The 27,882-nt window shown below is 37.3% G+C and overlaps 1 protein-coding gene across 4 annotated transcripts in view; it reads left to right on the forward strand.

The window, feature by feature from the left end:
- Window positions 1-27,882, forward strand: part of Luzp2 (leucine zipper protein 2) — a 352,103-nt gene that overhangs the window by 176,761 nt on the left and 147,460 nt on the right. For 3 of the 4 annotated variants that reach the window (XM_028892603.2, XM_028892602.2, XM_028892601.2), the window contains exons 2-5: window positions 3,934-4,051; window positions 8,710-8,780; window positions 14,057-14,138; window positions 25,523-25,585. In XM_028892603.2, the coding sequence (XP_028748436.1) occupies window positions 3,934-4,051; window positions 8,710-8,780; window positions 14,057-14,138; window positions 25,523-25,585 (334 nt within the window). The remainder of the gene's footprint in view (window positions 1-3,933; window positions 4,052-8,709; window positions 8,781-14,056; window positions 14,139-25,522; window positions 25,586-27,882) is intronic. The other variant, XM_028892604.2, reaches the window with a different exon arrangement.

Below are 27,882 nucleotides of genomic sequence, written 5' to 3' on the forward strand. Positions count from 1 at the left end.
ACAGAATACTTATAAAACAATAAAGTTAAAATACATTTGTTATGGTGTGATATAAATAGAATTAGGTTCTTATAAGAAGAAAAAATTTGAACATAGAATCACAGAAAAAATGATGTGCAAGAAATTGGGAGGAGAGAGCCCTTTGCATTGAGAGAGATCCAATACAGAGAATATTTCCTCACAGTCTCTGAAGAAGGCAACCCTGTACCAGCTTGAATTTTTATTTTGAGGCTCCGGAATTGTGAGACAAAATACATTATTTTTATCATCACTGTAGTACTTTGTTGTGACAGTCGTAACAAATGTGAGACCTAACCCTACTTAAAAGTCAGTAGAACTGATACAGGGAAATGGAAGGAAAAATTTATGAAAACGGAGCCATTATCTCAGAAAACAGCTGAAAACTGTCTTCAAAAGTAGCTGTAAATCTGTTCTGAGTAGTTTTCATCAACTTGACACAAGCTGGAGTTACAGAGAAGAGAGGACAAGGATTGAGGAAATGCTTCTACAAGACTGGCCTGCAGGCAAGCCTTTGGGGGCCTTTTCTCTATTAGTGATTGACATGGGAGGGCCCAGTTCACAGTGAGCCCTGCTACCCCTGGAGCTGTGGTCCTGGTGTCATAAGGAAGTAGGCAGAGCAAGTCATGGAGGAAAGGCAGTCATCAGCATTCTTCCGTGGCTTCTGTATCAGTTCTTGCTTCCAGGTTTCTGCCTTGAGTTCCTGCACTGACTTACTTCCCTAGATAATGGACAACAAGCTGTGAGAAGAAAGAAACTCTTTACTCCCCAGATTGCTTTCGGTCAAGGTCACTGTCACAGCAACAGTAAAGTAACTAACAGATTCCATTCCTGTGACATTCGAACATATTTTTTTTTAATGGGTAAGACAGTACCCTCTCTATCTCGAAATGTAGAAAATATCAAATATTTGGATAAACTAATATATTTTAGAGAATCCAAGCCCAGTAGCACATATTAAAATTAACTTAATAGTTTTACTGCAGTGTCTTCACCAATGAGGATATCATATGCCACAGAAATATTTGAGGAAATATGTGTATGGCCACATGCCTGGATTTTATTACTCTGTAAGAGAAAGTAAAGTGGGAGCGCGCTAAACATGCAGTGGTCAGAATGAAGTGCACACAGAACAGAATGCATGATAGCACCTGTCAGCAGGTAGGACCTCCAAGAGCACGCAGCCACCCGTAGAATATGGGTGAAGGGTGAGCCTGTGAACTATTGCATTTTTAAAGAAAACTTTATTAGAAGATAAACAAGCACTTGTTGCAAATGGGGAAACATACTGCGATCACTCCTGCCCATTTCTACTCTGTAGAGTTACAATGTTTGGAACTTGAAGGTGGTGATTAACTGATTAAGCTTCCTGGGTATAATTCTCTAATTAATTGTATCCTGTTCATGATTATTGTTGTGTTTACTAAACAATAGATTGTTTAAAGTCCTATGGTGTGTTTTATCATAAAGGTTGGGAACACTAAATATGATAGATAATGAAATTAAAAATGACTGTAAACTATATTAAAATAGCAAAAAGAAATAATACTTATAATTGAATTTAATGAATAATTTTAAATGTCAAACAAAACCAATATTGAATATTGATACATATAATATAGACGGAAGAAGCAATAGACTATACATTTTATGAAATGCACAATGAACATTTAGCTCTAAACCCATAGGTCAGCATTCTTGTTCTGATATCAAGAGTATTTTTAGAGTAGTGGCTGAGACAGGGAGCATGGAGCTGACTGATAGGCCACTTCCATAACAGCATCTTGCCCTTGGAAGTGATTTATTATCTTATTGACTCAGTTATTTCTACTGGAAAATAGGGTTACCCGGAGCAATTACCTCCTGGAGTTCTTGTGAGTACAAAATGAGTTTTTGTGAGTAGAAAATGAGTTATACAATCACTCATGCAAAACATTGTCAATGTGTTTTATCAATCAATTTGATTTATAATGTATATGATAATCTGGGAACATGTTTATTGTACAAGAGAAACCAAAGACATGAAATGACACTGTATTTTTGGGTGAGACAGAGATGAACCCTTATTATTATTTGTTAATTGATTTTGTCAGTGTGAGTTATGAATTTCTGAGATAATCTATAACTGTATGATGACTGATTAATTATTGTTGGACCGTGTCAGGGCCACTGTGGGATAGTGTGCTTCTTACCCATGACCCATTCCAACTTCCTTTATGCAAGAAGAAGCTGAAGGCTGGCAAACACTTACACTTAGCAAAAAAAAAACAAATGCAAAAGTTGTCACTAAAACCTGCTCTAGATGAAATAAATTTATTAACCACTGATAAACTCCACAGTGCAAATTATTATTGCAGAGTTCTACAGAACATCCATGAAATTCATTAAGTTCTCAGGAATAAAGATATTATTCATTTTGAAAACCTCATTATTTACATTGGGGTCAAAGCTTTATATGAACTCCACAATTTAACACAAACATGTGGGTGAAGCCAGTATCTCACATTTTACAAGCAAACTAACATTTAGAAAGTTTGGTGCTCTTTTCTACAAGTTTACAAGTGAATGCATCGCCTTTCTCTGCACACTGCTCTCTGACTTCTTTCTTGGTGAAGGGCTAATTACAAAAGTTGCTGAAATCTCAAACATGGCAACATCATTAATTGCCGTCTCTATCTGAGGAGCACACAAAAGCAAAATAATTTACAAGAGCAGGTTTTGTACTGATTTCATTTCCTGTGATGTATGAAAATCAGCAGTGTTTTCCTTTATTTACTTCTAATGCAATCAGGCACTCTAGCCTGGACATGTTGGCTTCTTTGCCCACATCCCGTTGTCCACAACTTCACTCTCAATCTTTAGAAAGGGAAAAACATTCCAAACTCCCAATCTAGCCTTGTCTCTGCCTGACTACAACATCTTCAGTTAACTATTATTCTCCAAATAGGGTCCCAAGTCCTAAACATCACTCAGAAGCCTGGCATGTCTCTTCCCCTAGTCCTGCATTTTTTTACAAGCAACGAGATCTCCCGCTCCTAAACAAGGGCTTCACAGCTGACATTTATTCATTTAAAATAACTTTATTGCCATTGGTAATTTACAAGTGCTTTCTCTCTTTGTCTAGCTAATTCATATTTACCTTTATGATAATCTTTTATATTTTAAGACATTTTTTGTAGGAAGACCTCTTTGGATTTTTTTGCTTTCTTATGTGTTCTGATTAGTCACTGCATACTTCCCCTATTCTATATAGGTTTGTTTTCTTTTTTAAAACCAGAAAATAATTTTTTTCTTGCCCCAGTCTCACCCCTCAAGTTCACAGAAAAACACAGGCAAACCCATATTTACTGAATGCTGAGCTTTTCCTTGAATGTAAATTTCATTTCTGTCCAAAGTTCACTTCAATTGCTGTATGCATTGATTGCCTTTCATAACGGTTGTCCTTTCTCTGGCCTGCCTTTAAAACTAATAGTGGTTCTTGGACATATTTGAAAGGGCATTTATTTCCCCTTGCGTTTTCTTCTCTGTGGACCAAGGATGAAATCAGGGCCCCTGCTTTCTATCTGGCTCTACCCTCAAGTGTATTCCCCAGTATGAAAACCTCCCTAAGCCTCTGGGATATTTCTTCAAACCCCCTCTCTTGCAACAGATATTGAAATGCCTAGAAAAATAGAGTGCTATTATAGAAGTAATCTACTTTCTAAACTATACTGGGTAGACTACATTGCCTGCATAGAAATTATTCTGTCTTGGGGACCCTCAGTCTGGATAGTTCTTTCTGTAAGTGAAGTCTTTGATGTAGAACTGCTTGTTAGAGTTTCAGTTTAGAGTTTGCTGAAACTCTGAGGCTTACTGATTAGGCCTATGGCCGGGTAGAAGTATGTGGAGGGCTCTCATGCCTTTTTTCTGTGTTAGACAGGACTATGAAGAGCTAGAGAAGCAGCTGAAGGAAGTCTTTAAGGAACGCAGCACAGTCCTGCGGCAGCTGACAAAGACATCCAGAGAATTGGATGGGATCAAAGTCAACCTTCAGGTGAGCTGGAAACTAATTCTGTCAGCAGCAAAGGAGTCTAGTCACCCACTGGATGGATATGCATTTTTAAACAACATCTCTGGGCTTTACCACTCCAGTTAATATTTATTATTATTTGAGCTTCGAAAGGAAATGTCTTTTGAAATGGTCTAGAGAAGTGCAGTTTCCAAACATCAAAAGGAGAAAACTGTGTACTTGGCAAAGCCATCAGTTTCTCCCAGCTTCCAAGATCAATTTCACCTCTGTGTTCTTGATATTACAAAATGATGGAAAGGAATTAACTGAGAGTTGAAGAATATAGGGATGATATTTGTTCCATTGGAAGCACTGCTCCAGCCTCACTTTCCCCCATTCCAAACCCTGCCCCCTCTCAAAAAGCCCACCAAGCAGTGGCTCCTCCCCTGGAGCCATTCAAAGACCATGCCTACAGGGTATTTAAGGCCCCCTCCTTGGAAGCAGTAGTGTGATTTCTTCTTCCCCTGAGATTACCAGGGAATGTTTTGCTCATTAAACCTCGACTTTTAAATTTGGCTTGATTTGTTTTACTGCATCAGCAGAGAAAACTAACAGAGGGGATCCAAAAATACTTACCAATATTTAGAAGAGAAATTTAAATTTTTCCCTAGGATAGCTCTAAAGATCCTTTAAGCAACTTCTTTATAGAAATGGATAAATGTCTTACAAAGGAGACTATCATGTTTAAAACAAAAGCAAGGTCTATTTCAGATAAAAATATTTCTAGAACATCTGCTAGTACTTTTTTTTTCCTGTGAAAATACAAACCCGTTGGAATAAGAAGAAACAAACAGAAGGAAAAGAGCCCAAGAAAAAGCACAACAAACACATATAGACAGGGACACACACTTGTCCACACCCACAGGAATCCCATAAAAACACACAAAAGAAGCCACAATACATACACAAAGGATCTGTAAGGTAAAGTACTTTATGAGACACAACAGTATGAGACAAAGGTTGGTACTTTTACATCTGACTTTACACGTTACATTCACTGAGTGCTTACTGCATACAAAATTTTTTGGCGGCATTGCATGGTTAGTTCTTTTAAAAAACTGAAGGAAGTGGTACTTGCATTGTGACTTTTCTTAATATGCATAAGCATAATTGGCTGAAGAAAGTAGTTTTGAAAGTCAGTAAAGACTCCAGAGTTTAAACATAAGCTGTATTGCTCCAGAGCCTTCCCACACACCACAGAACTGAGACTGTGTGTTATGTTGGTGCTCAAGGTCTACATGCTACACTGATACCATGATGGCACCACAGGAGAGATGGTGGTGGTGCTGCAGGCAACCACTAGAACATGAACTTTGGTCCAACTCATATGTTGGGTTGTCTTTCCATAGCTCTTATTTAATTTTCACAGGAAAACTTTATTGTAGTTACTAATCTTCTTTGATAGCTGCAAACACAAAGTTTAGAAAGAGCACACGGTAAGTAATGAGTGGCCCCAGCATTTGAATTGACTGTTTAAGCTCTTGCTACAGAAGTTGTGCTACTCATTGAAAGAGTTAACCTAGCCACCACCTTGCAGAACCTGGTGGCAGGTTAGCAGGATTAGGAAGTGGATGGGGAATACTGCTGTGCATGTGGGCATCAAATTCTGAAAAGCAAGGAGGGGGATCCCCAGGGCTACAAATTGATCTTGTTTTATTTGGAAAAGCCAAGGCAGAGATTACCGAGAAGAAAATGAACAGATAAACAAGCCTGGGAGGAATATTCAAGACATCTCCCTGTCCTCAGGGGGATGGGACACCTGGCTCAGGAGCATATCATCAGCATATGGTGAAATGTCCTGGAGAGATTGTGATTTCTGTGTTCCTGGGATTCTTTTTCCTTAGTCAAGATGTCTCTTTATACTGGAATGTTGCTTAAGAAAAATTTTCACAGAGCTTTATTTTTCAAAGGGGAAAAAAAAATCTTCCCTGAAATGTTGTTACAACTTTGAAAATTACTTTTTGTTTTGTGGTACATACAACAAAATGTTTTTTCATGGTTTAATCTTAAATCCTGTTACCAAAATTAGCATGGTATTCTGTTCATTATAAAATGATGAGTGAAGATGTAAGGAGCTCACAGGATGTGGGTAGGTGATATTCGATTTCAAATTTGAAGTAAATACATGTATAACTATGTATTGTGTGACTTCCTGACAAAACATGAACAAAATGACTATTCACCTCAGACAGGGAGCTAGCAACACCCCATAGAAACTATCCTACCTAAGTTTAGCTTGATGACTGAAGAGTTTACTTGGAGTTAGTTAGGGGAGTATGGGTGAATGGAGCCATGGGCCACAAGCAGCTACCCCATCTCACCCACCTCAGGCAACTTCTGCTGGGCTGCCATGTTTTGTTTGCTTGCTTCAAGACAGGTTCTAGTCTTTAAGCTGACCTTGAGTTTGCTATGTAGTCTGTTATGAACATGCACATCTGGTCTTCATGCCTCCTCAGTGTTGGGATTACACATGCCTCCTTATGCCCATTTCTTTATATAGTACTGGAGTCCTGAACCTGGAGATTTCCACCTGGTAGGCAAGCACTCTACCAGTTGCTGAGCTGCATTGAAAAACCTGTCCTGCCTTTAATAAGGTGGTATGATTAGGCCCAATTTTGAGTAAATAGGTTGGAAGTAATCACAGTCACTCTGATTTCAAGATAACTGGCACGTCCTATCCATAGGACAGAGTTCCTCACTACATCAAACATGCCTTTCTTTTCTATTTATTTTACTATTTTATTTAAAATTTTTCTCTTTTTGATTTTTTAGTGTCTTCCTTATTTCTTAAAAGTATTTATTCATTCGTCTGTTTTAATTTAATGTGAATGAATGTTTTGCCTGCAAGTATGTCTTGTGCACTATGTGCATGCAGTACCTGTAGAGGCTAGGAGAGGGTGTTAGATTCCTTGAAGCTGGAGTTACAGATAACTGTTAGCCTCCATGTGGATGTTTGGAACCAAACCCATTTTAATTCCTCAAACTGCCCTCTTAGTCTGTTAGGAGAAGCTCTCTTCCCTAAACACCCAGAGCACTGCTTACTGGATACTTCCCAAAGGGACTCTCAGTTATCCCTGTCAGCCCCTAGGTATCTCTGGTAAAGCTAACACTGTATTAAAGTTCTTTGTTGAACACCAGGCTGAAACTGTTCAGGCAGCCCCATGCTTTACAAGTCTTTGCATAATTCAGGATAGGTGTCTGTTAAATAAACATTAAGGAACGATACACTCACTGCTAGAATGCTGTCATTTCCCTGCACTCACAGCTACTCTGTAGAAACTATTACTGCTATTTAAACTTTTAATACCGACTATGACAGGTTACTCCATTAAACAGTTTACTGAGTATAAATAAGGAAGTAATTAGGAAAGGTTTTATATGACAGATCCTTGTATAAGAAGAGCTCGGAGGGCTTTTCTGTTCTAATTGATGGCCTCTGAATCCCAAATTTGCAAGTGTATAAGTAATAATGACTGGAGTGGCATATATTATTTTCTTAATACCTATGTATAGTGACAAGGCATAAAATTACCTGGTCCTCTGTCTTTTTGTATCCTAACACGTTACTTAGAAATAAGACACAGACACAAATGAACAAGCATGTGCCTTTGACTGCTTTCAGCTTCAATCAGGTCATTCCCTGACCTGTGCAGGCAAACTTTCTCTGACCCCTTCCATTTGCTGGAACTACACAAGAGCTAATTCAAAATAGCTGCTGAGGATAAACTTTAAAGGAACTGGAGAAGGCATTTTTAAAATGTATTCAGAAAGAGACTGAGAAGCACATGATATGGCTCAGTGGGTGAAGGTGCTTCCCAGCCAAGGCCAGTGGCTAGATTTTCATGGTTGGAACACATGTAAACCTGAAATAGGACTAACTCCACAAAGCTAACCTCAGACCTGCATACCTGCCTAATGACGTTTGACAACACATATGCCTCAAGCGCGCACACACACACACACACACACACACACACACACACACACACACCAAAAATAAAAATTCTTAAGATTTTTAAAAAGAAAACGAGGTGTTTGCAGGATATTTCTCTTTTCTCCAACATCCGCACGGTAGCCTGTGGGAGTCCAGCTTTAACCTGTCAAAGGGTTCTTGTGGAGAGGAACGAAGAATGAAGAAGTATTAGACAGAAATATAGGTAGAGACGACAAGAAAGACAGAGACACAGGATAGTTTCAGGAGGGCCCTGGGTCAATACCCAGCCACCTCGAGATTTATTCTAATGGGCTTTATATACACTACCAAGGGGAGAGGCAAAAGGCCTCCCCCTTTCAAGATCAAAGCACAATGCACAGCCAAGTGCAGACCCTTCCAAACACCTGGTAACCATGCCCCTGGCCAAATCATCCTATTATGCAGCCCTGCTGGGTAAAGCAAGTTCAGATTCTCTGAATTTGAGTAAGACCTTACTAGGGAGCCTCTGTGGGCCCCCACGTGAGCCTCAGTTCAAAGCCATTTGTGTAGTAACAGTTGAACATGTTCTGCTGTGCACTGTGAACCTCTGTTGGTGTCCTTGGCACCAACAATAAATCAAGTGCCTTAAAACCTGGTACTAAATATAGACAATAAAGTGAATGACAGTGTTTTATCTAAACAAGACTCCTTTCCCTCATTCTTCTTTCAGTCTTTGAAAAATGATGAGCAATCTTCCAAAATGGATGTTCAGAAGCTTCTGGAGTTAGGCCAGAAACAAAGGTAAGACTGGAGTTCTATAGTCCTTTCTACTCTTTCTTTTTTTTTCCTTTTAGTTTAAGACTTCCTCCCCACTCCCTTTTTTTCAATGCTATCAAAATCCATCTACTATAATGTGTGAACCTATTTTCTTGTGTACACTTGGGTGCATATGAGATTTACCCAGTACTTTGTGTAAATGGGTCTCTCATACAGGAGCTCTGGATGAGATGTGTAAGTCTGCATTTCTGGCCATGACTTGGTATAAAGCTGCTATGCTCAAAGCAGTTAAGTGAATTGCTGAGACCAATATTCCTGGGATTTGAATTTTTTTATGGTCAGATTCAATGTTCACATTATTCCACGTTGGCTCTTTGATCAACAAGCAAAATGCTGTGAAAAAAAATATTACACATATCAAGTAACAGAACGAGGAGTTGATTATCAGGCCTGTCACTGGCCTGTGTCTCCACTGCTGACCTTACATATTGACTCTGAAATCTGTCATTGACACTGACATGCTTTCGGGTTAGGTCACTAATGTGGTTCAAATATCAGTGTCATGCATTACTCTTCATTGGTTACAGTGATGAGTCTTTATTTTTAGCTATTAGATACTAGTGTTAAAATAATTTGATATCTCTTTGTCCTTTGTCTTTTTTCATGATCAACATCAGTGGGCTCCAGGCATGGCAGCCCCTTAGCCACCTGCTGTCTGGTTGATGTTTAAGCCAGTTTTTTTTTCACTTCTGTGTATTTTGAGTTTCTCATCTGCAAAACAAAGCTAATTATCTTAATGATAGTAGAAAGGGTATTTGAAGGAATCTACAAACATTGACCCCTTAGAAGGGGGAATTTAACAGTCTTCCCATTCTACTGGGATGTTTGAAGGGTTGGGGTTGGTAGAAATTGGTCAAAAAAATATAAGACTTCAGTTAAAATGGAAAAGTTTGGGATATCCATTGAGCAACACAGTAACAATTTAACAATGTATTTTTTTCTAAAGAAGTATATGAACAAAAGGAGTAATTATCAGCTAAAATAAACTAAGATTTGTAGAAATTGTTTAAATGATTTCATCTCAATCAAAGCAAATAAATAAAAACCACAAAATAATATCTACGTAAGTCAAATCAGTTGTCAGTGATTAAAGAAACTGGGAAAACTGGGTCTGAGGTAAAATCTTTTACAGGGTGTCCCAGAGTGGATTGGGCTTCAGTGTCAAGCATTGAGATCTCACAGTGAGTAGCTCTGCAGGGAGTGGAGGAGTTAATTCCAGCAGGATCGTTGTGCCAATTCTGTTTAGGATGAAAAGGAGATGTAGACAGTTGGGAACCCATGGTCTCGAGAGGAGAGGGAAGACTATGGAATGAAGACACATTTTTGTTAGAGTCATACGGCTTCAGAAAGTCCAGCCTTCCTCGTAGGAAGACACAGGTGTGTTGCCTGAGGTGCGACAAAAATGATGTAAAGCCCATGCCTTTGCTTTCACTGTATGTTCTCAGGTTTCTGTTTATAAATACACAAAAAGCCCTTAGGCCAATCAGAAGAATGGCATTAAGTCTGTATACACATTTAAGCAGTCATCTACACCTCAGCTTCACACACAGGTTCTCAGGGTACTGAACATGTGTTCCAACAAAAACATGAAAGAAAACAGATGTATTGGCACTGAAATTTCAGAGTTTTATACAAAATTAGAAAGCTTGTTGAAAATAAGTTACTCATTTTTGTGTATTATTAAAATCAGAATAAAATCTCACTAAATTTTAGTCATGGCTATAGGTAACTTTTTCAAAACAAAATTGAGTAAACCAGGATTCCCCTCTTGAACAAATAACGAATTTACAGAGTAATTCTGTGTATTTTGGGACAGATTTTTAAGTAAATCTAGAGGATATGAGAGATCCATACACAGCTATGTGGAGAGATAAGTGGGCAGTCCACTTCTAATGAGAGAAATATGTGTGTATATGTGTGTGAGAAAGAGATGGAGAAATAGTTGATTATAAATAGCTGATAAGTATCTGATAATCACATTAGTAGATTGATTATAAGTATGTGAAAGAGATAGAGAATGATAGATTATAAATAGTTGATAAGTACCTGATAATCACCTTAATAGATAGATGATAATGACTCATAGTGCCTTATTTTGACTATTGAATGGCACATGTTCATAATATATAGCAACCTGGATAACATACACACAGAAGACCCTTGGGTTGATAGAAAGACATTAAACAACATGATGCAATGATTAAGGAAGTGTAATCAGAGAAATGATCCTGGGAGTGTCCTGAGGTGTCTTAAGAGTACATGGGAAAACACACTTTGTTCTCTCTGGGGGGAGGCGGGGAGTTACTAGAGGCAACATGGACTCAGAGCACTAGCTCTCTGGGAACTGGAAGGAAGCTTGGGAGAGTGGCAAGCTTTTGCTCTCTAAGTTACTGGTTAATATACCAGCTCATTGCTATCTGAAATTCATGCGTTCCTGAGACAAAAATAGAGATGAAAAACACACAAAGTAGCTGCCCAATGCTTGCACAGTATGAAAACCTATACTGAGATAGGCACGTGTGTGAGTAATCTCACCCAGTCACTGGAGCTAAACACTGTTAGAACTAGAGATTCACTTGAGCACCAAAGAGAGAGGCTCTAAAGCAGCCAGGCCTAATTGTCTAGTCAAATCTTCCTGAAATGGGGTGTGGTGTTGAAGCAAGCAAGTCTGGAATCATCGCCCATAGCATAGAAACTGTGAGTCTGGGAGGCAGGCCCCAAAAGCTGAAGAACAGTGGGCTGTTAAATATATAGATGTATTAGAAAGGAAGTCAGAAGAAAATGTGCTGAGAGGTGGTTAGTAGATGTAAGGCCAAGCTGTTCATCACACTTAGATATGTGCTGCTCAACACAGATATGTACAAAATTCTCTACTTCCACCATCTAAAAATGTTGGATTTGTATTTATATTCATATTCATGTATCTTACTTTATTGCAAAGTGTTTTGCTGAGTGTATGTATGTGTACCACATGCATGTCCAGTTCTCATAGAAGTCAGGAAAGGGCAACTGGTCCCCTGGAACTTGAGTTATGGTGCTGGGAACTGAACCTGGGTCCTGCAAAAAGACAAATGCTTTTCATCACTGAGCCTGCCCTCCAGGCCCTTCCTCCAATTTTTACTAACATATCACTGCTTGTTTTGTCTTGTTCCATGTTTGCCTTCAGATATCAGAATATGGTTTTTTAATTCCCTCATTTTTATAAGATAATTTTATTACATATATTATTAACTGTTTAAGGCTAGCAATAGGTAATCTAAAAATAAAATCTACAATAAAAAGTAGTAGCTACTCTAAAATTGCCTTCACTGTTTTGTTGAATGTGTAATTGGTATTTCAGTCTGTACTTGCAGAAGGCTGTTTCCTTCCTCCCCCAGCAGCGTTCCTTCCTCTTTTTCTCCCTCTTCATAGAAGTAGTATAACGCCTTTCTACAGGTGGGAGCACATATGCTGTGGGCACCTGCTGCTGCCCTGTGTGCATCAGTCTTCTATCAGACACAGATAGAAGTCCATTGCACATGATCATATTTTATTTTTATAATATATTGCATTTAGTACTTACATATGATACCAATATTTAATTATTATGTCACAAAATCCTTTGTAAAAAAAATATGGTATTCCTGATTTAAGTGCCCATATATGAAATGAAATCCTGCATGAAAGCTGATATTTAGCTTTAGACCATGGATTATGAATTTGCCCAGGACCACAATGATTCCAAATTTATTCTCTCTCTCTCTCTCTCTCTCTCTCTCTCTCTCTCTCTCTCTCTCTCTCTCTGTATGTGTGTGTGCACGCGCGCGTGCGTGCGTGCATGCATGCGTGTGTGTGTGTGTGTGTGTCTGTCTGTCTCCCCTGAAAATTAAATTTGGGTAATCACAGTACTCAGAGTAGAAATCTAGAAGACACAGTGTTCCTGCTAGAGGAAAGAGCAGCAACATTCTGTCTTGTGGGGCATCCTGTTCAAAGAGCGTACTTGAGGCCTCTATAGGGTTATATTTTTTAATGATTATAGAATAAGTAATTTCCATTTCTAGGTTTTGTGCTAAACATTTTATTATGTCATTTAAACCTTGCCACAAGCCTACAGAGTGTCTATATTATTGGGCCCAGTTTTAAATGAAGAAATTGACAAGAAGGGAATTTTATCACTTTCCCAAATTACCAGAGTTGGTTTTCCAGCAATTGATTGCTGAATTTAAACTAGTTTTGATTCTCATGGAACAGTACAGCACTCTGTTTTGTTGCTTCTCTAGGATAGTCATGTCTCATAGATGTGTACTCTGTTACACACACGTGTTCATACACGTGTTCATACACACACACTCACTAACTTTTATAATCTAATATTTTTGAGGTAATAGTTTGGGTGACAAAATCAAGCCAAAGCAGGTAAATATCATTAACCCTACATGCACAAATTCTAAATCCTTAAGAGGAATAAGTTAACACACAAATTAATGGCTTTCATCATGACATTCACACAAACAGGCACACATACACACCGTATTTCACACATATTCACTGCATTATTGTCATGTGTTCACTCCCCTAACCTTTACACTGAGAACCTTTCTTGACTTACATTGTGCATACAAGAGACAATGTGATATTTGTCTTTCTCCACTTTTTCTGTCAAAACAAGACATAGTCCATGCATATTAGTGATATTGGGACACAATGTCCATATCTTTGTAGTCATATATTTTCTTTCCTGTGTCCATTAAGTTATAGTTGAAAGTAACTCTCTTTTCCTTGTGTTTTCATGAAAAATTCTCAGGCCTTATAAAGTATATCTAAGCCGCAGTACTATAGAATTAAGAAATTATGAGGATCAGAATGTTACAATAATTTCTTTCAGAAGTCTAGAATGACTTTTGACCCAGCATCTTCGTGCCCTACATGCTGCTGGTGAAATTAGCTTCCCAACACAAATTGGTATATTGAGTTGATTGAACACATTTTATTGTTCACAATGATCCACACTGTGGGATTCTTGTAAAACATAATAACAAGGCAATTTCCCTTAAATATAACCTGCTTTAGGCATGTGCATGGAAAAAAAAAGCCCTTTGTTATCAGAGTATTTAGACGCATCCTTTTGTATTACTATAGCTTTTCATAATTATAGTTAGCTGCTCCTAAAATTTAGATAGATAAACTTCTTTTTGTAAAGTTCATGGAAAATAGTGGAATCTTGTGATATCTCTTCTTTGTTCTTTTTTCTATGAATCTAGGGAAGAAATGAAATCTCTCCAGGAGGCCCTGCAGAATCAACTTAAAGAGACATCGGAGAAAGCAGAGAAACATCAGGCCACAGTGAGTGTATTTGTATTTCTTCTTTGTGTATTGGCTTTGATAATGAGAAGTCCTTTCTTTCTTCTCTCACATCACTATAGAAATATATACCATAAAAAGTAAAAATAAAATCACCCCAACAGAAGCTTCAGTCATTTTGATCAGTATAAAAGTTTGCCACAATTTACTATAAGAAAAAAGTGGATGTTGTGTTTAACTTGGGGATCTTCTAGCTCCTACTGTTCTCTATAAGTGATGAACCAAGAGGCAGGCCAGGCAGGGAACTGGCTCAGGCTCACATTAGTGGTCCCTGGAAGGGGTGGAAACTGAACTGAAAGCCTGTTATCCTGTGCAGATCCTTAAGCTGTCCCCGACATCCATGGCATGGAAACCACTCAGGGCAGGCTCATGCTATCTGCCTGGTCATCAGTCCTCTGAATTACTCATAGAGTAAGACCTACACTTTAAGGGTCCAACTGCTCCCCAGATCTTTCCAAGATGGTGTCTTTTTGAAGCTCACACTTGGACTCTTATCACTGATACTCACCAGAGACAGGAAAATGGGCTCCTGAAGCAGTGCTGGGATAGCGATCTCAACTTTCTCAGACTCGCTTTAGTACCACTTACAGAGATAAGACTTCTATATGGTATCTAGTGCCTGAATCTACTTTTAAAGATATAATATATAGTACCATCTACTTTGTTTGCTAGAGATCAACGGATTTCAATGCATTACTGAGAAGAGGGATGGTATATTATGCCCAGGGCTCACATGGAGAAGGTTAGAGCTGGCCACCAGAGAAAACTGGACAGAAGACCCCATTGTGATTTCAGAGGCAGTGAAATGGTGAGACAGCTAGAAGACTTAGGATGGGCAGTGTGAATGATTGCAGTAGCCTTGAGACATGGGAACTACCCCACACTGTGGGCATCTGCCCCTAAGGTCCCTAGGGCAGGTCTGAAGTGGTTTGGAATGGCACTAGAGTGTGTTATTCCTGAGCTGATTGTTATTTGAAAGCATAGTACTGAGAATACATGGCCTGTGCTGGCTCCAGTGAGGGAGGCAGGAGGAAGGAGAAGAGTATTTCAAGCACATTATCGAGCTAATCAGGATGAGGCTGCTCCAGCACGTGGTTCTTGGAACAGACTCTTCCTGGAGCACCAATAAAATAAAGCCTCAGTTTTAGAAACTAGAAATAAGATGAATACAGGTATCCACTTTGGTCAATTACTGGCATCCCAGGCTCTCTAAATACTGTAGTGAGCCTTTTATTTGCAAAGGTTCTAACAACTTTGATTGGAGTGTGGAGTTTTGCTTCTGAGTCTCAGTTCAGTTTGTCATCCAAGACAGCTGACTCTTCAGGGCAGCCTTTCTCATAATGATGGTCGGGTTTGCTGTGTTAGGACTGTTTCCTGTTAAGGAGTTCTCATTATCTCTTCCATCTGTCAAGACAGCACATACTCGGACGGCATGAAAACACTCAGTGATTTTATGTAGGATGTTCTAGTGTTTGGCAATAGGGATGCCAAATGTTTTTGTAAAAGAATGGAAAGTTTTTAGCACCTTCCTAGCAAGACTTTCCCTCAATACCTGACTTAAAATGCTGGCTGGCTCTGTCTGCAATCTCATTTCCACTTTGTCCAAGCAGACTTCATTTGAATTTATCTTGGCAAATTTAATCTGAAAATGAAAATGATGGCCTTGAGAATAGACATACTCTATTCACTCTTTTCTCAGACCCTTGAAATAAAGTCATATTGTTTTATTGATTGTTTCCTAAGAAGCTGTAACTCACAAGAGGTAAATTCCTGGCTTGCTTTACATTGCTAGTGGACAGAGCAGCCAAGGCACATATCACAGCAGCTCCCACACTTTATGCAGACAGAGTTCCAAGGAGAACACTGTCACTCTTGAAAGAGCAGAGGCCAAAGATAGACTATCCAATTGTGGAAATGTCATGAATACACAGTATGGCCCCTGTGTTCCACCCAGCATGCTTTCAGTACCTTTCTTGTGGATTTCCCTTAGAGCCTTAGCACTCCTGTCCCCTCCCTCCTAACATTTCTACTAAGCCTAAACCCACTTGGAGGACTGGCTTAGCATGCTATTCTGAGGATAATTGCTAGTGGAGCAGGTGTTCTGTGGACTTGATCAAGTTCTCCCAGTTCGTTTATCTGATTAAGACATTGAATCACATTAAAATAATAAGGATTATTATTATTTCTTAAAATAACAATAATATATTATTAAAATATGGTATTTATTGTATGGAAATATAATAATAATAATATTATAATTAAAAGTGTAATTACAGCTGCCATAAAGGGTATAGTAGACATGAAAGTGATACTTTGTCCTTCCTTCTCTGTCCACTATTTTAATTCCATATTCATATATGGTCATTTCATTTTCCTCAGACTCTCCTACTGACTACTTATAAAGCTGTTCATTAGTAATTATGATTCTGTGCATACACGGTACTAGGAATGATGAATTGTAACTAACTTCAAAATTGTAGGCTCTAATCGCCACTACCGCCAGCTAACGTCACAGGAAGCATTATCAAGGATGACATAGGATTAATATCTGACAAGAGAAGATTCAAATAATGTAGTCTTTCTTAATCATTAGGGATGTTCTAATGCTTCAACTCTAAGTCATTACTAATCAAAACCATTTAGCTACACAATCTGGATACTATACATGGATTTCCAGCCGCTGACAAAGAGCTGTGTGAGATCCAAGGTTCAGAGTCACAAAAACTCCTATTATGTGTGTGAGCTGTACCATCTAAGAATGAGCTCTGACTGAACATTTGAAACTTCATTCTCATTAATAATTACAAGACAATTCAATTTGGTAATGCTTTGTATTTTCTTGCCTACAGATAGGCTATTACTATTATTTACTATATTGTTTTAAATATTTTTAAAGTCACATGTTTTCCTATATTTATATATAATTTATATATAATATATAATTCCTATATTACAGCATAAAATACATGCCATTTTATGCATTTATATGTTGGAATTTCATAATGTAGAAAAACAATTTTCAACATAAATTGTGTAATCATTCTATTTAAGTTGCTAGTTTTAAGAGATGAGTGAAAAAATACCATATGATTTGCTTCATTCCTGAATTGAAGTTAAAAAAAAATGTGCACATCCATTCCCCAATGTGATGGCAAAAATCATAAAATATATGCATTACTAAAAGAGTAGCTCATAGAATAAGGCAAAAATTCCAAGTGACCAACTTCAAAGAAAGCCTTTCCTGAGGTGACTCTAGGTGCAAAAAAGAAAGGGCTCTCTTGGTTTTCTTTGATCTTCCCTGCAAAGAGATAAGAAGGAGATGAAAGGAAAGCGGTGGGGATAACAGCAAGTATAATTCAGTAACTTTTGGTGCAGGCATCAGATTTCCATAGTGGGAACTCTTTACGCAAGTGAATTCATGGGAACTGACAACTTGGAACTTCCCGGGACAGTTGGGGGGAGGGATGATCAAATATCTACAGGAGCTGCATTATTCACACTCACATAACTACAGAACTAGGAGACTACTAAATACAAAGAGAAAAGCAAGCTTCTAAACTAACCAAAAATTCTCATGTATTAGAAACCATGATGAATTAAAATAGTTAAACTATATTGACACAAAATCTTAAAAGGGGACAAAATTTAAAAAAAGGTGGAAAACGTACATAAAAATTTTAAATTTGAAAATTGAAAACAGTACTATTGATCCTGAGCAAACTAGGAAGATTAATACAAAATAAAATTTAAGAAAAACAATTGCCAAGATACTAATGTTTTCTTAAAAAAAAAAAAAAAACTTTACAGAACAAAGGCATTACTAACAACAGCTTTGTAAACCCAGGAAAAACTGAAATCATACACTACTCTGCCCTAAGCAGTAAAATTTCACACACACAGCTTCAAAACCCATCGATCTATAAGTAAGAACAATGCAAAGCAAAGGAGCAAATATTTTTAAAATAACATCAATAGTGTAAACTATTACAAATATGTAAGAAATCTCTAATAAAGTTTCTGAACAGATAAAAAATGTTATATATTACAGAAATAAAACATGAAATGATACATAAGTGATTCTATATATTCAAAAATACTAGTACTATATTGAAAGTTATTCTAATTCGTTATAATAATGTAATTCATTGAAAATGGATAAATCATTCCTTAATTTTGAAAAATATAGACCATATTTCTCAGTATCATTTATGTTAATGAGAAATACAAATAAAAATTAAATTTGCAAAGAAATGCTTAGTGGTAAAGAGATTACTTTAAATTTGTTTGTTAATAAAAATAACTAACAACAATTCATTTGTTATTCTAAAAAGTAAAAAGTTAATAACAGTGGAAGTTTTACAAACGTAGTCAACAAAGCCAGATAAGGACACCAGAGGGAAAATGACAAGCAATTATCTTCATGAACAGTGTTGCAGTTACGTTAAACAAAATGATATCTAACTTAGTAAATCAACAAATTATAAAAAAAGATTACTTATGATGAAAAACATGAATTCATAAAAGGAATTCAAGGATGGTTCAAATATTTATGTTAATAATGGAAGCATATTATCTATAATATGAAAGACAAAGGATACGTGGTCAACAGATGCATAAAAGGCACGTGATAAAATGCAGTCACTTCATGAAAAAAACTGAACAAATTAGGAAAAAGAGAACTGTATCTTAATGTAAAGATCACTTACAGAATCAAAAAGTTAATATTATATTTAATATGGAAAAGTTAAAAGCTTCTTGACACTTGGAGCAAGAAGAGAATGCTAATTTTCACAGCTTTTATTCAACATCATACAAGAAGTCCTCTTCAAAGCAATCAAGCAGGAGAAAGGAAGAAAAGACATCCAAATTGGGAGAAGGAAATTCAGATCATCACTTTTGCAGATGCCATGATCAAATATATCAAAACCCAAAAAATCTTTACCAGAAAGACCCTTTAAGTCATGATTGAATTCCTCAGTGCTTAAAGGTACAAAACCCACATGCAAATGTGAATAGAGGTCTCATGTCCTAATAGTGAATTAGCTAACATAGATATCAATTTAGTATGTTTTATAACGGATACAGATACATAGAAATGCATTTAATAAAATAGAGGAAATATACCTATCACAAAAATTATAAAAACATCAGTTAGATAAATTAAAGAAGCATACATATTATACACACACACCACATACACACATACATCACACACATCATAATACACACACACACCACATGCACACACACACCACACACATCATACACATCATACATACACACACACACCACATGCACACACACACACCACACATCACACACATCATACATACCACACACACACAAAAAATGGAAATGCCTCCCATGTTCATGGAGGAAAGACTTAACAATGTGAAAACTTTTCAATTGCCCAATGAGAAGCACAGATTCAATGAGATCTCTACAAAAATGCCTGTGATAATCTTCAAAGATCTACCAAGAAAAAAAAAATCACAAAAATAATACAGAAAAAGAAAATTCCCTAGCCAATCTTATCTGGATTAAAAAAAACAAAACAATTCATGATCTTCTTGCCTCTGCCTCCTGCAACAAATCCTACCAGAGGGGAAAACATAATCAGAAAATACTATACGGAAAAAAAATATTTTCAACAAAAGAAAAAAAAAAGCAACATTTAAAACACACACACACACACACACACACACACACACACACACACACCAAACTAGAAGCATTATATCTTAATGTAGACTGTTCTCCAATGATATTGTGTCAAAACAACATGATATTTATATAAATTTAGATGCACAGACTGATGAAGCATAATAAAGCGCTTAAAATGAGCTCTGGCATCTCCAGACAACTACTCACTTCCTTGCATCACAAAGATACATGTGTACTTTTGCTGGGGATGTAAATCATTTCAGATAATGGTAAGCCTTGTAGAGGTCCCTTGTGAGAAGGGAGTTAGTACACATGATCCACCAATCCTGACACTGAGAATGTATATTAGTTACTTTTCTTGTTGATGTTTCAGCATATCTGATAAGAAGCACTTTGAGGAGAGAAGGGGGTTTTGATCAGCAGTTCATCCATTACGGCACTTAGAAGTAAGAGAACCTCCAGATATGGTAACAGGATCATGATGAACCTGGTCATAGTGTATTTTCACTAAGAGCTTGTCAGCTTGGCTTCTTTTTATTTTCATTGAAAATAGATATTTTTAATACAATATACCCTCATTATGGTTTCCCCTCCCTCAACCCATCCCAGATCCTTCCTATTTCCCCACCACCCAAATCTATAGCCTTTCTTTCTCTCTGTCACTGGGATACAAAGAGGCATCCAGAAAAATAATAAAAATATAATTAGACAAAATATAAACAAACAATCCAGAACAAGACAAAAACACAAACAAAAACAGAAGCAAAAGAGCCATAAACCTCAAGAAACACATATAGATACAGAGATAAACACGTGTATTTGCACATGCAGAAATCATATAAAAACGCAAAACCAAAAAACCATAATATATACCCAAAGGACTTGTAAGGTTCAAAACAAGAAAACAACAAAAGCCCTGACAAAGTATTATGAGTAAAGAACTTTCAAAAGTGTCACTGAGTTCATGTTGTGTTGGCCATCTACTGATGGACATTGGGCCTGGCCTTCCCAGTGGTTTGTATATGCAGTGAGACTGCTGGTGGAAACTAATTTTTTCATTTGTAAGCGGTTACCAATTGGAGATAGCTTCTGGGTTAAGGATGTGGGCTTATGTCCACTTCCCTCTCAGCACTAGGACCCCATCTGGCCAAGGCCTGTGCAGGTCCTGTGCATGCTGCCACCATCTCTGTAACTTCAGATTTGCACTGTCCTGCTGTCATTTATTTCCTTGGTGTCCTCCACCCCTTCCTGCTCTTGAAATCTTTCTGTTTCCTCGGAGGCTTTCCTGAGCCCTGAAAAGAGGAAAATGATGGAGACATCCTATTTAGGATGGTGTCTCTACACTTGCCCAGCAGGGGGCCTCTGTACTGATCTTCATCTACTGTAGGGGGAAGCTTCTTTGATGATGGCAGAGGATAACACTGATCTGAGTAGAGCAGAATGTTGTTAGGAGACATTGTATTGCTTTGTTCCTTCAGCATAACTGTAGTATTTTGTTTTCCCCTAAGGTCTCTGACCTATCTAGTCTCAGGTTCATGGCAATACAGTGTCAGGCATGGGCTCCATTTCATGAAGTGGACCTTAAATCCAATCTGGTAGTGGTTGGTTGGTCCCAAAGACTGTGCCACTATCATACTAGCACGTCTTGCAGGGAGGTCATCCTTGTAGATCTAAGGTTTTGTAGCTGGATTAGTGTTTACCTTTCTCCTTTGGAAGTGCGCAGAGTACTTTCCAGAGCCATGAACACTGGTCAGTAGGGATGAAGGCTTTATGTAGGCCCCAGTTCGCCTTCTCCATGTTTAATGATTTGTGTAGGTGTTGTCTTCAGCAACAGACCTAACCATCAGTTTGTTTAGAGCAACCAATAGCCTTGGCAACAGCCTGGGTTGTTTGGGAGTTCCCACGGAGCCTTTGACCAAGAATTATATTAGATGTCACCCATTCCTGGAACTGGAGGCTTCATTTGGTGACAAGAGATGGGGGGTGCCATATCTGCCATTATTTGGCCATTCCATTTAGATCACCTTCATATGTGTTTTAGGAAGCTTCTGCTGTGTTAGGTCCCCATATGTCCCCTCAAATGGCCCTCAGTTTTTGCTGGCCCTCACCCTATTTCTTCCCTCTCTGACCTCCTTCCCCTTCTTTCTTGTTTGTTCCTATTGTTCCAGCAACTGCCGCCCCCCAACATCCATGTATAATTATCTATTCTATAGGACCTTCCTAAGGTAATCCAACCTTTGCCCCACCCCTGACATGCCAGTTCCTAACTCTATACCGAACCTTTGTAATGATATGGATTGTAACCCGCTTAAAGATTTAGCAGCTACCATCCACATATAAGTAAATATATACCACGTTGTCATTTGGGGTCTGGGTTGCCTAACTCAAGATGATTTTTTTTCTAACTCCATCCATTTACCCAAGGAATTCATGACTTCATTTTTTAACAGCTGAGTGATATACTATTGTACAAATGTACCACATTTTCTTTATCAATTCTTCCATCAATGGATGTCTAGGCTGTTTCTAATTTCTGGTTATTATGAATAGAGAACACTGGTGAACTAGTGTCTCTGTAGTACGATGTAGAGTCCTTTGAGAATATTCCCAAGAGTAGTACAGCCCACCTTAAGGAAAATAAATTCCCATCTTCCTGAGCAACCTCCCTACTGATTTCCATAATGAGTATCCAAGTTTACACCCACCAGCAATGTCTGTCCCTTACTCCACACTTTGCCATCATTAGCTGCCATTTGTTTTATTGACCTTGGTCATTCTGACTGGTGCAAGATAAAATCTCAAAGTAATTTTGATTTTCATTTTCCTGATGACTAAGGAGTTGAACATTTCTGTAAGTACTTCTCAGCCATTTGTGTTTCATTTCTTCTTCAGTCATTCAACTCTTGGGGTAGTACAACCCACCCTCAGGTTGGGTTGTCCCTTCTCAATAAAACCTCTCTGGAAATTCCCTTACAGACAGGCTTCTAGGTCTTTCCCCTGGGTTATCTAAATCTAATCAAGCTGAAAATGAAGATTAACTATCCCAGAAAGCATGCTAAGGAAATGAAATCCATATGTCAAAGAGCTTTTCTCACTCCTGTGTTCCCTGAAGCCCTGTCACAGAAGACATGCAAGTATTCCAGTGTTCATAAATAGACAAATAAAGAAAATGTGGGACAAACACACATTGCAAAATTTTCATCTTTTAAGTGAGTAAAATGCTATCATTGTGGAAACATGGAAGGAGCAAGTTGATAAACCTCAAACAGAACAGTTTGCTAATTTTCTTTCTCCATAAATATTCTATGCTAAACATTGAACACATTTGTATGTTGGACATTTCTACTGCTGTAAATCATTCACTAATTATTTGGCCTTTAATATTTCTGTAGTAATTAAAGTTGTGACAAGAAAGGGAGGTTTTTATAATTGTCTTGCCGTCATTCTGATGGGGAAATGGATTTGAGTCTACAAATTTAGTTAACCATTTGATATTTAAAGAGAAGATACATTTTTATAGTGACATTGATTGAATTTTAAATTGTGACATTTTTTATTCAAATGGAAGACTTTACACTTCTCCTAAAAAAAATTGTTACAGTAAGTGAATTTTTTTCCTGGTCCAAAATAAAATTCTATGAGACACAATAACAAACTTGTTTATTAAATTATAAAATGTGAAAGAAAACATATTTCTGAAAATTTGTATTATATGAGTAGTAGATCCTCCTTGATATAATCATATTCCAACATGATTTTTATAAAGACAGGAAGATTTGTTTTTATCTCTGCATGTATGTTGCATTGGGAAATCATTCAGCTTTGGGTTTGCCCTGCCAAAGCCTGGCAGACAGCAGGGATAACAAACTAGCAGGTGTGACCATGATAATTAAAGATATTAATGGTGTTTGGATGCATTTCATGACTCCTGTTAACTTTTATGGCTTGACTTGTCCTGGATGAGACATAATTCTAAGGCAAGACACCTCAAAGCTTTTCTTCTCATCAAGCATAAAGAATCACTCAACTCCATGTTTTGCTCACAGCAAATACTTGGTATTTTTGTCTCTGAAAACTATTATTGAAGTAAATACTAGGAATGCTTATTTCTGTGGGGAAGTTAAATCTTGCTGGGATTCTAAGCCAGTGATCTCAAAATGCTAATATTTTTCAATATTCTGAATATATTTGAGTTTCATATTCTTAAGATTTTATGGCTGTATGGAGTATTTAAAGAATTACAGGCCTGATACTGAAATCTATTTCAGTATATTTCTAATAAATGTGAATTTTAGCAATGCAAATGTACTGAATAGTATCAATAAATGAGGTTTGGCATCAGTGAAGATTATGTATGAAACTAAGGTTGCTTCAACTATTTCATGATTTAAAGTTTTTGTTGCCAACAAAATACTTACATATAGAACTAATTATGAAATCTGTCCATCAGAAGTCATGCCCTGGTTCTGCAGACATATAAGTTTTAAATAGTGTCATGCTCTTCCAGGTAATCATCTTGGTTTCTCCATGGTCTTGAATTCTCTACCTAATGGAGCAGTGAGTGTGATTAGTGGTATTTCCTTGACATAAGCATCTCCAAAGTTCAAATTTACCTGGAGAATTAATGACCAAAACAATAGACCCGGTAGTTTTTAAGGATTTCCTGTTTTATATATGTCATTACTATCAAATGGTTTGGCTTGAGTTTTCAGTAACAGATGAAGCTATTATATTCATGGATTGTCTTAAGGATGGGGCACTTTCAGGTAATGTAAGGATCCAGCAGCCCTTTATGGAAAGCAAAGTTCAGGAGTCAGGTGCTATGGGTCTTCTAGAAAGCAGTATAGCTGTTGCAGCTCTTAAAGACATTAGAGAATCCATTTGGAATCATTCTTATACCTCTCTACCTATAGGACTCAGATATCCACATACACTGGCTTCATTCCATCTCTTTGAAATCTGCTATTCTCTTCTTGCTAATCATCTTAGTACATCATTTGACTTCCACACCCTAAATGCTAGCCAACAACATCTTCTACTCACCTGAGCTACAGAGCAGCTGGCTCTCTCTGGGTGCCTTAGTTGAAACAGCATAGAAAAGACTGTAGATGCTGTTGTATTTTGGAGTCATAATCTGGGGCAACTTGTACTGGGTTGTGGATTTCTCATGCATACTATCTGAGAAATAGTGATAATGGAAGCTACCATGAAAGGATAGGTGTAAATGGTAGAGCTGACTGCTGTCTTTGTGCCTCTCTTTGTAGGAGCCCAAATTACTTAATTCACTGTATTTGGAGTTATATCAGTTACTGTGATCTTCATCACCTTGATTAATTTTTTTGTTTGCAGTAACTCAAATTTGATTAGTTCCATAATTAATTAAAAAACAAATTTAGATTAATTGGTATTAAATAAAATGAACATGAACACATTTCACTAATATAAATTATGATTATGTTTTTGAGAATCTACACATTTTAATATAATGAACACTATTTTCATAATAATATATATGTAAAATGAACAAATTGAACAAAGATCAAGGAAATTAAGGTTTTGATTAATGAATACTTTTAATCTTTTCTTTTTCAATATTTATATTTAAAACTATAATAATTCCAGTATACCTCAAAGTGATATAAAGTAAAAAAACATGGTAATATATTGAGAATGTGTATCTATAATATTCTATTTGTTTTCAGATTAATTTTTTGAAGACTGAAGTGGAAAGAAAGAGCAAAATGATCCGTGACTTACAGAATGAGGTAATTTTTATGTTACAGGATAATTGTACATTAATCGAAGAATACACAAATGTGCACATAGGAATTTACCAGAAGTTTGGAGAATTTCAATGCTGAGTTGAGCTTCAGTAGCATAATAACAGAGAAGAAAAATGGCAGCAAGAGTTACTGTCTCAGAGCTGCAATGAGCTTAGGAAATACAAAGGACTTCATTTCTTGGATTTTTATTTTTCAAGATAATTGGAAACTACCTCTAGGTTTGAATATTAAATCTGATTTTTTTAAACTTGCCATTCTCTACATGCAGAGAAGACCCTGTTAAAGGTTATCATCTGATGTTTCTACAATGGTAAGAAAGGATACATGTAGATTTTTACTTTTTAAATAAGCAGGTTTAAGTTTCTTAAAAGCATGGGGAAGGGCTTGGACTTGCCTCTACTGGATGAGCCTCCCCATGGGGGGCCTTGCCTTCTTGTTGGGGGAGTAGGGGATGGGCTGATAGGGGAAAGCTGGGGGTGGGGCTGGAGGAGGGAAGAAGGGGATCTTTGACTGGTGTGGAAAATGAATGAAAAATTTTTCTTAATAAAAAAGAAGAAGAAAATGATAAGGCATATAAAAAAGGAGTCTATGCATGAAACAACAAAAGAACTAAAGCCAACAAACACTGTTGTAGAGAAAACTCTGGTAAAGTAAAAAGAAAACCCGTTTCAGTTCCACTCTGCAAATATGTGGCTGTAAATCTCTCTAAGGTAATCATTCCATCCTCTTGCCTCGGTGAACACAGTGCAATGGAGGGGATAAGGTATTTCACAATGTAATGGAGTGCTTCAGGTCACTGTTCCTAATGGATCCCCACACTGCCTGTAGATGAATAGGTGGTAAGTTTTGCCTCTCACACACCCTGAGTCCAGCATGTGCTTGGGATATTTTATTAATATTTCCTCACAACGTTCTAACTTTATTCCTGGTGACTTGCCTTTCCTGGGATGACTTTCAAGCAGACCATTATTATGCACAACTTTGTACCTAACATTTAAAGCATATTGTGAATCATCCACATAAATCCCTAGAGCTACTGGGGAAAGTACCGATGACCAAGCAGCTCAGCATGGCAGAACTTAGCTGTCTCAAAGATCTGGAGGCAACATGTCAGAAATAAAATCAGTGTAGCTCAGCTCTATCTGAAGATTTGGAACATTATCTCTCCCTTTGTCCTCCTAGCATTTGCTGCCTTGGGGTAGTACCACTCTCTGACTTAGGGGAGTACCACTCCAATTCCCACTTGTGTCTTCATGGCGATTCGCCTCTGTGTCTAAGGTCATTATATGCCATCTCCTTTACATATAAAAAAAAATCTATTACTAACTTTAGTACCCACTCTACTCTGTTATGATATTGTTTTGTTGTGATTACATGTGCAAAAATCCTAGTTCTCTATTAGTTCACAATCTCAGTTTCCAAGTAGATGTGAATACAGGATGCAAACCATTCTGCTAGTTTGGGTATTTTGGTGGATTGACACAAGTATCTTAGCAACTTTTAATAGGTAAGGATCAAAAATATTATTGACTATAAGTCTGGGTGTCTTTGGGGAGGAATAAGGAATTTGAACTTAGAGATGTCCACCAACCACCAGGGAAAAAATGCTTTATTTCTTGTGGGTAAAATGATTTTTAGTTACTTATTCGTGTAAAAAAAAAAGTGGTTAATTTTGGTGGTTTGTTGTTTCTGGGTGCAATTTCAAGCAGAAAAAAACTAGCAAAGAATACATTTTACTCTCTGAGTCAGGGCTAGAAGTGTCCACTGTAAAGTCAATGTGATTGAATGGCCAAAGTGTAATAGACAGAAAAGTAAATATGAAAACTGCCTCTCTCATATACAACCATTAAAAAGAACTGTCCATTCAGCAAGGGCATAGTGTTTTGACTTGGCATTTCAGAGGTAATGCTCTCTCATTGTAGAGATACTCATTCTCTCAGGGCAGTTTACAGTCTGCCTTAGACATCCCTTTTTTTCACGTTATGAGCAACTAACTCTACTATGTGAATTACTACTGAAAATACTGGTGAGATACTTGCACTTGTGGAATCTTAGAATCTCTCAAATTGGGAGTTTATCTATGTTCACAGCCATATTTGCACCTTTTTTTTCTTATCTAATGGAGGATTATGCCTATATTCTTCATAGAAAAGTAAATGTGAATTCTTGGTTTTGTGGCATTTGTTAAAGTCACTTTACCATTCATATACTTGGAATTGTTGGCATTTTGGAACATATGAAAACAATACATGTTAGAGACACTTGGAACTTGTTAAGCC

The sequence above is a fragment of the Peromyscus leucopus genome, chromosome 1 (assembly GCF_004664715.2).
Source record: "Peromyscus leucopus breed LL Stock chromosome 1, UCI_PerLeu_2.1, whole genome shotgun sequence".
NCBI classification, from domain to species: domain Eukaryota; kingdom Metazoa; phylum Chordata; class Mammalia; order Rodentia; family Cricetidae; genus Peromyscus; species Peromyscus leucopus.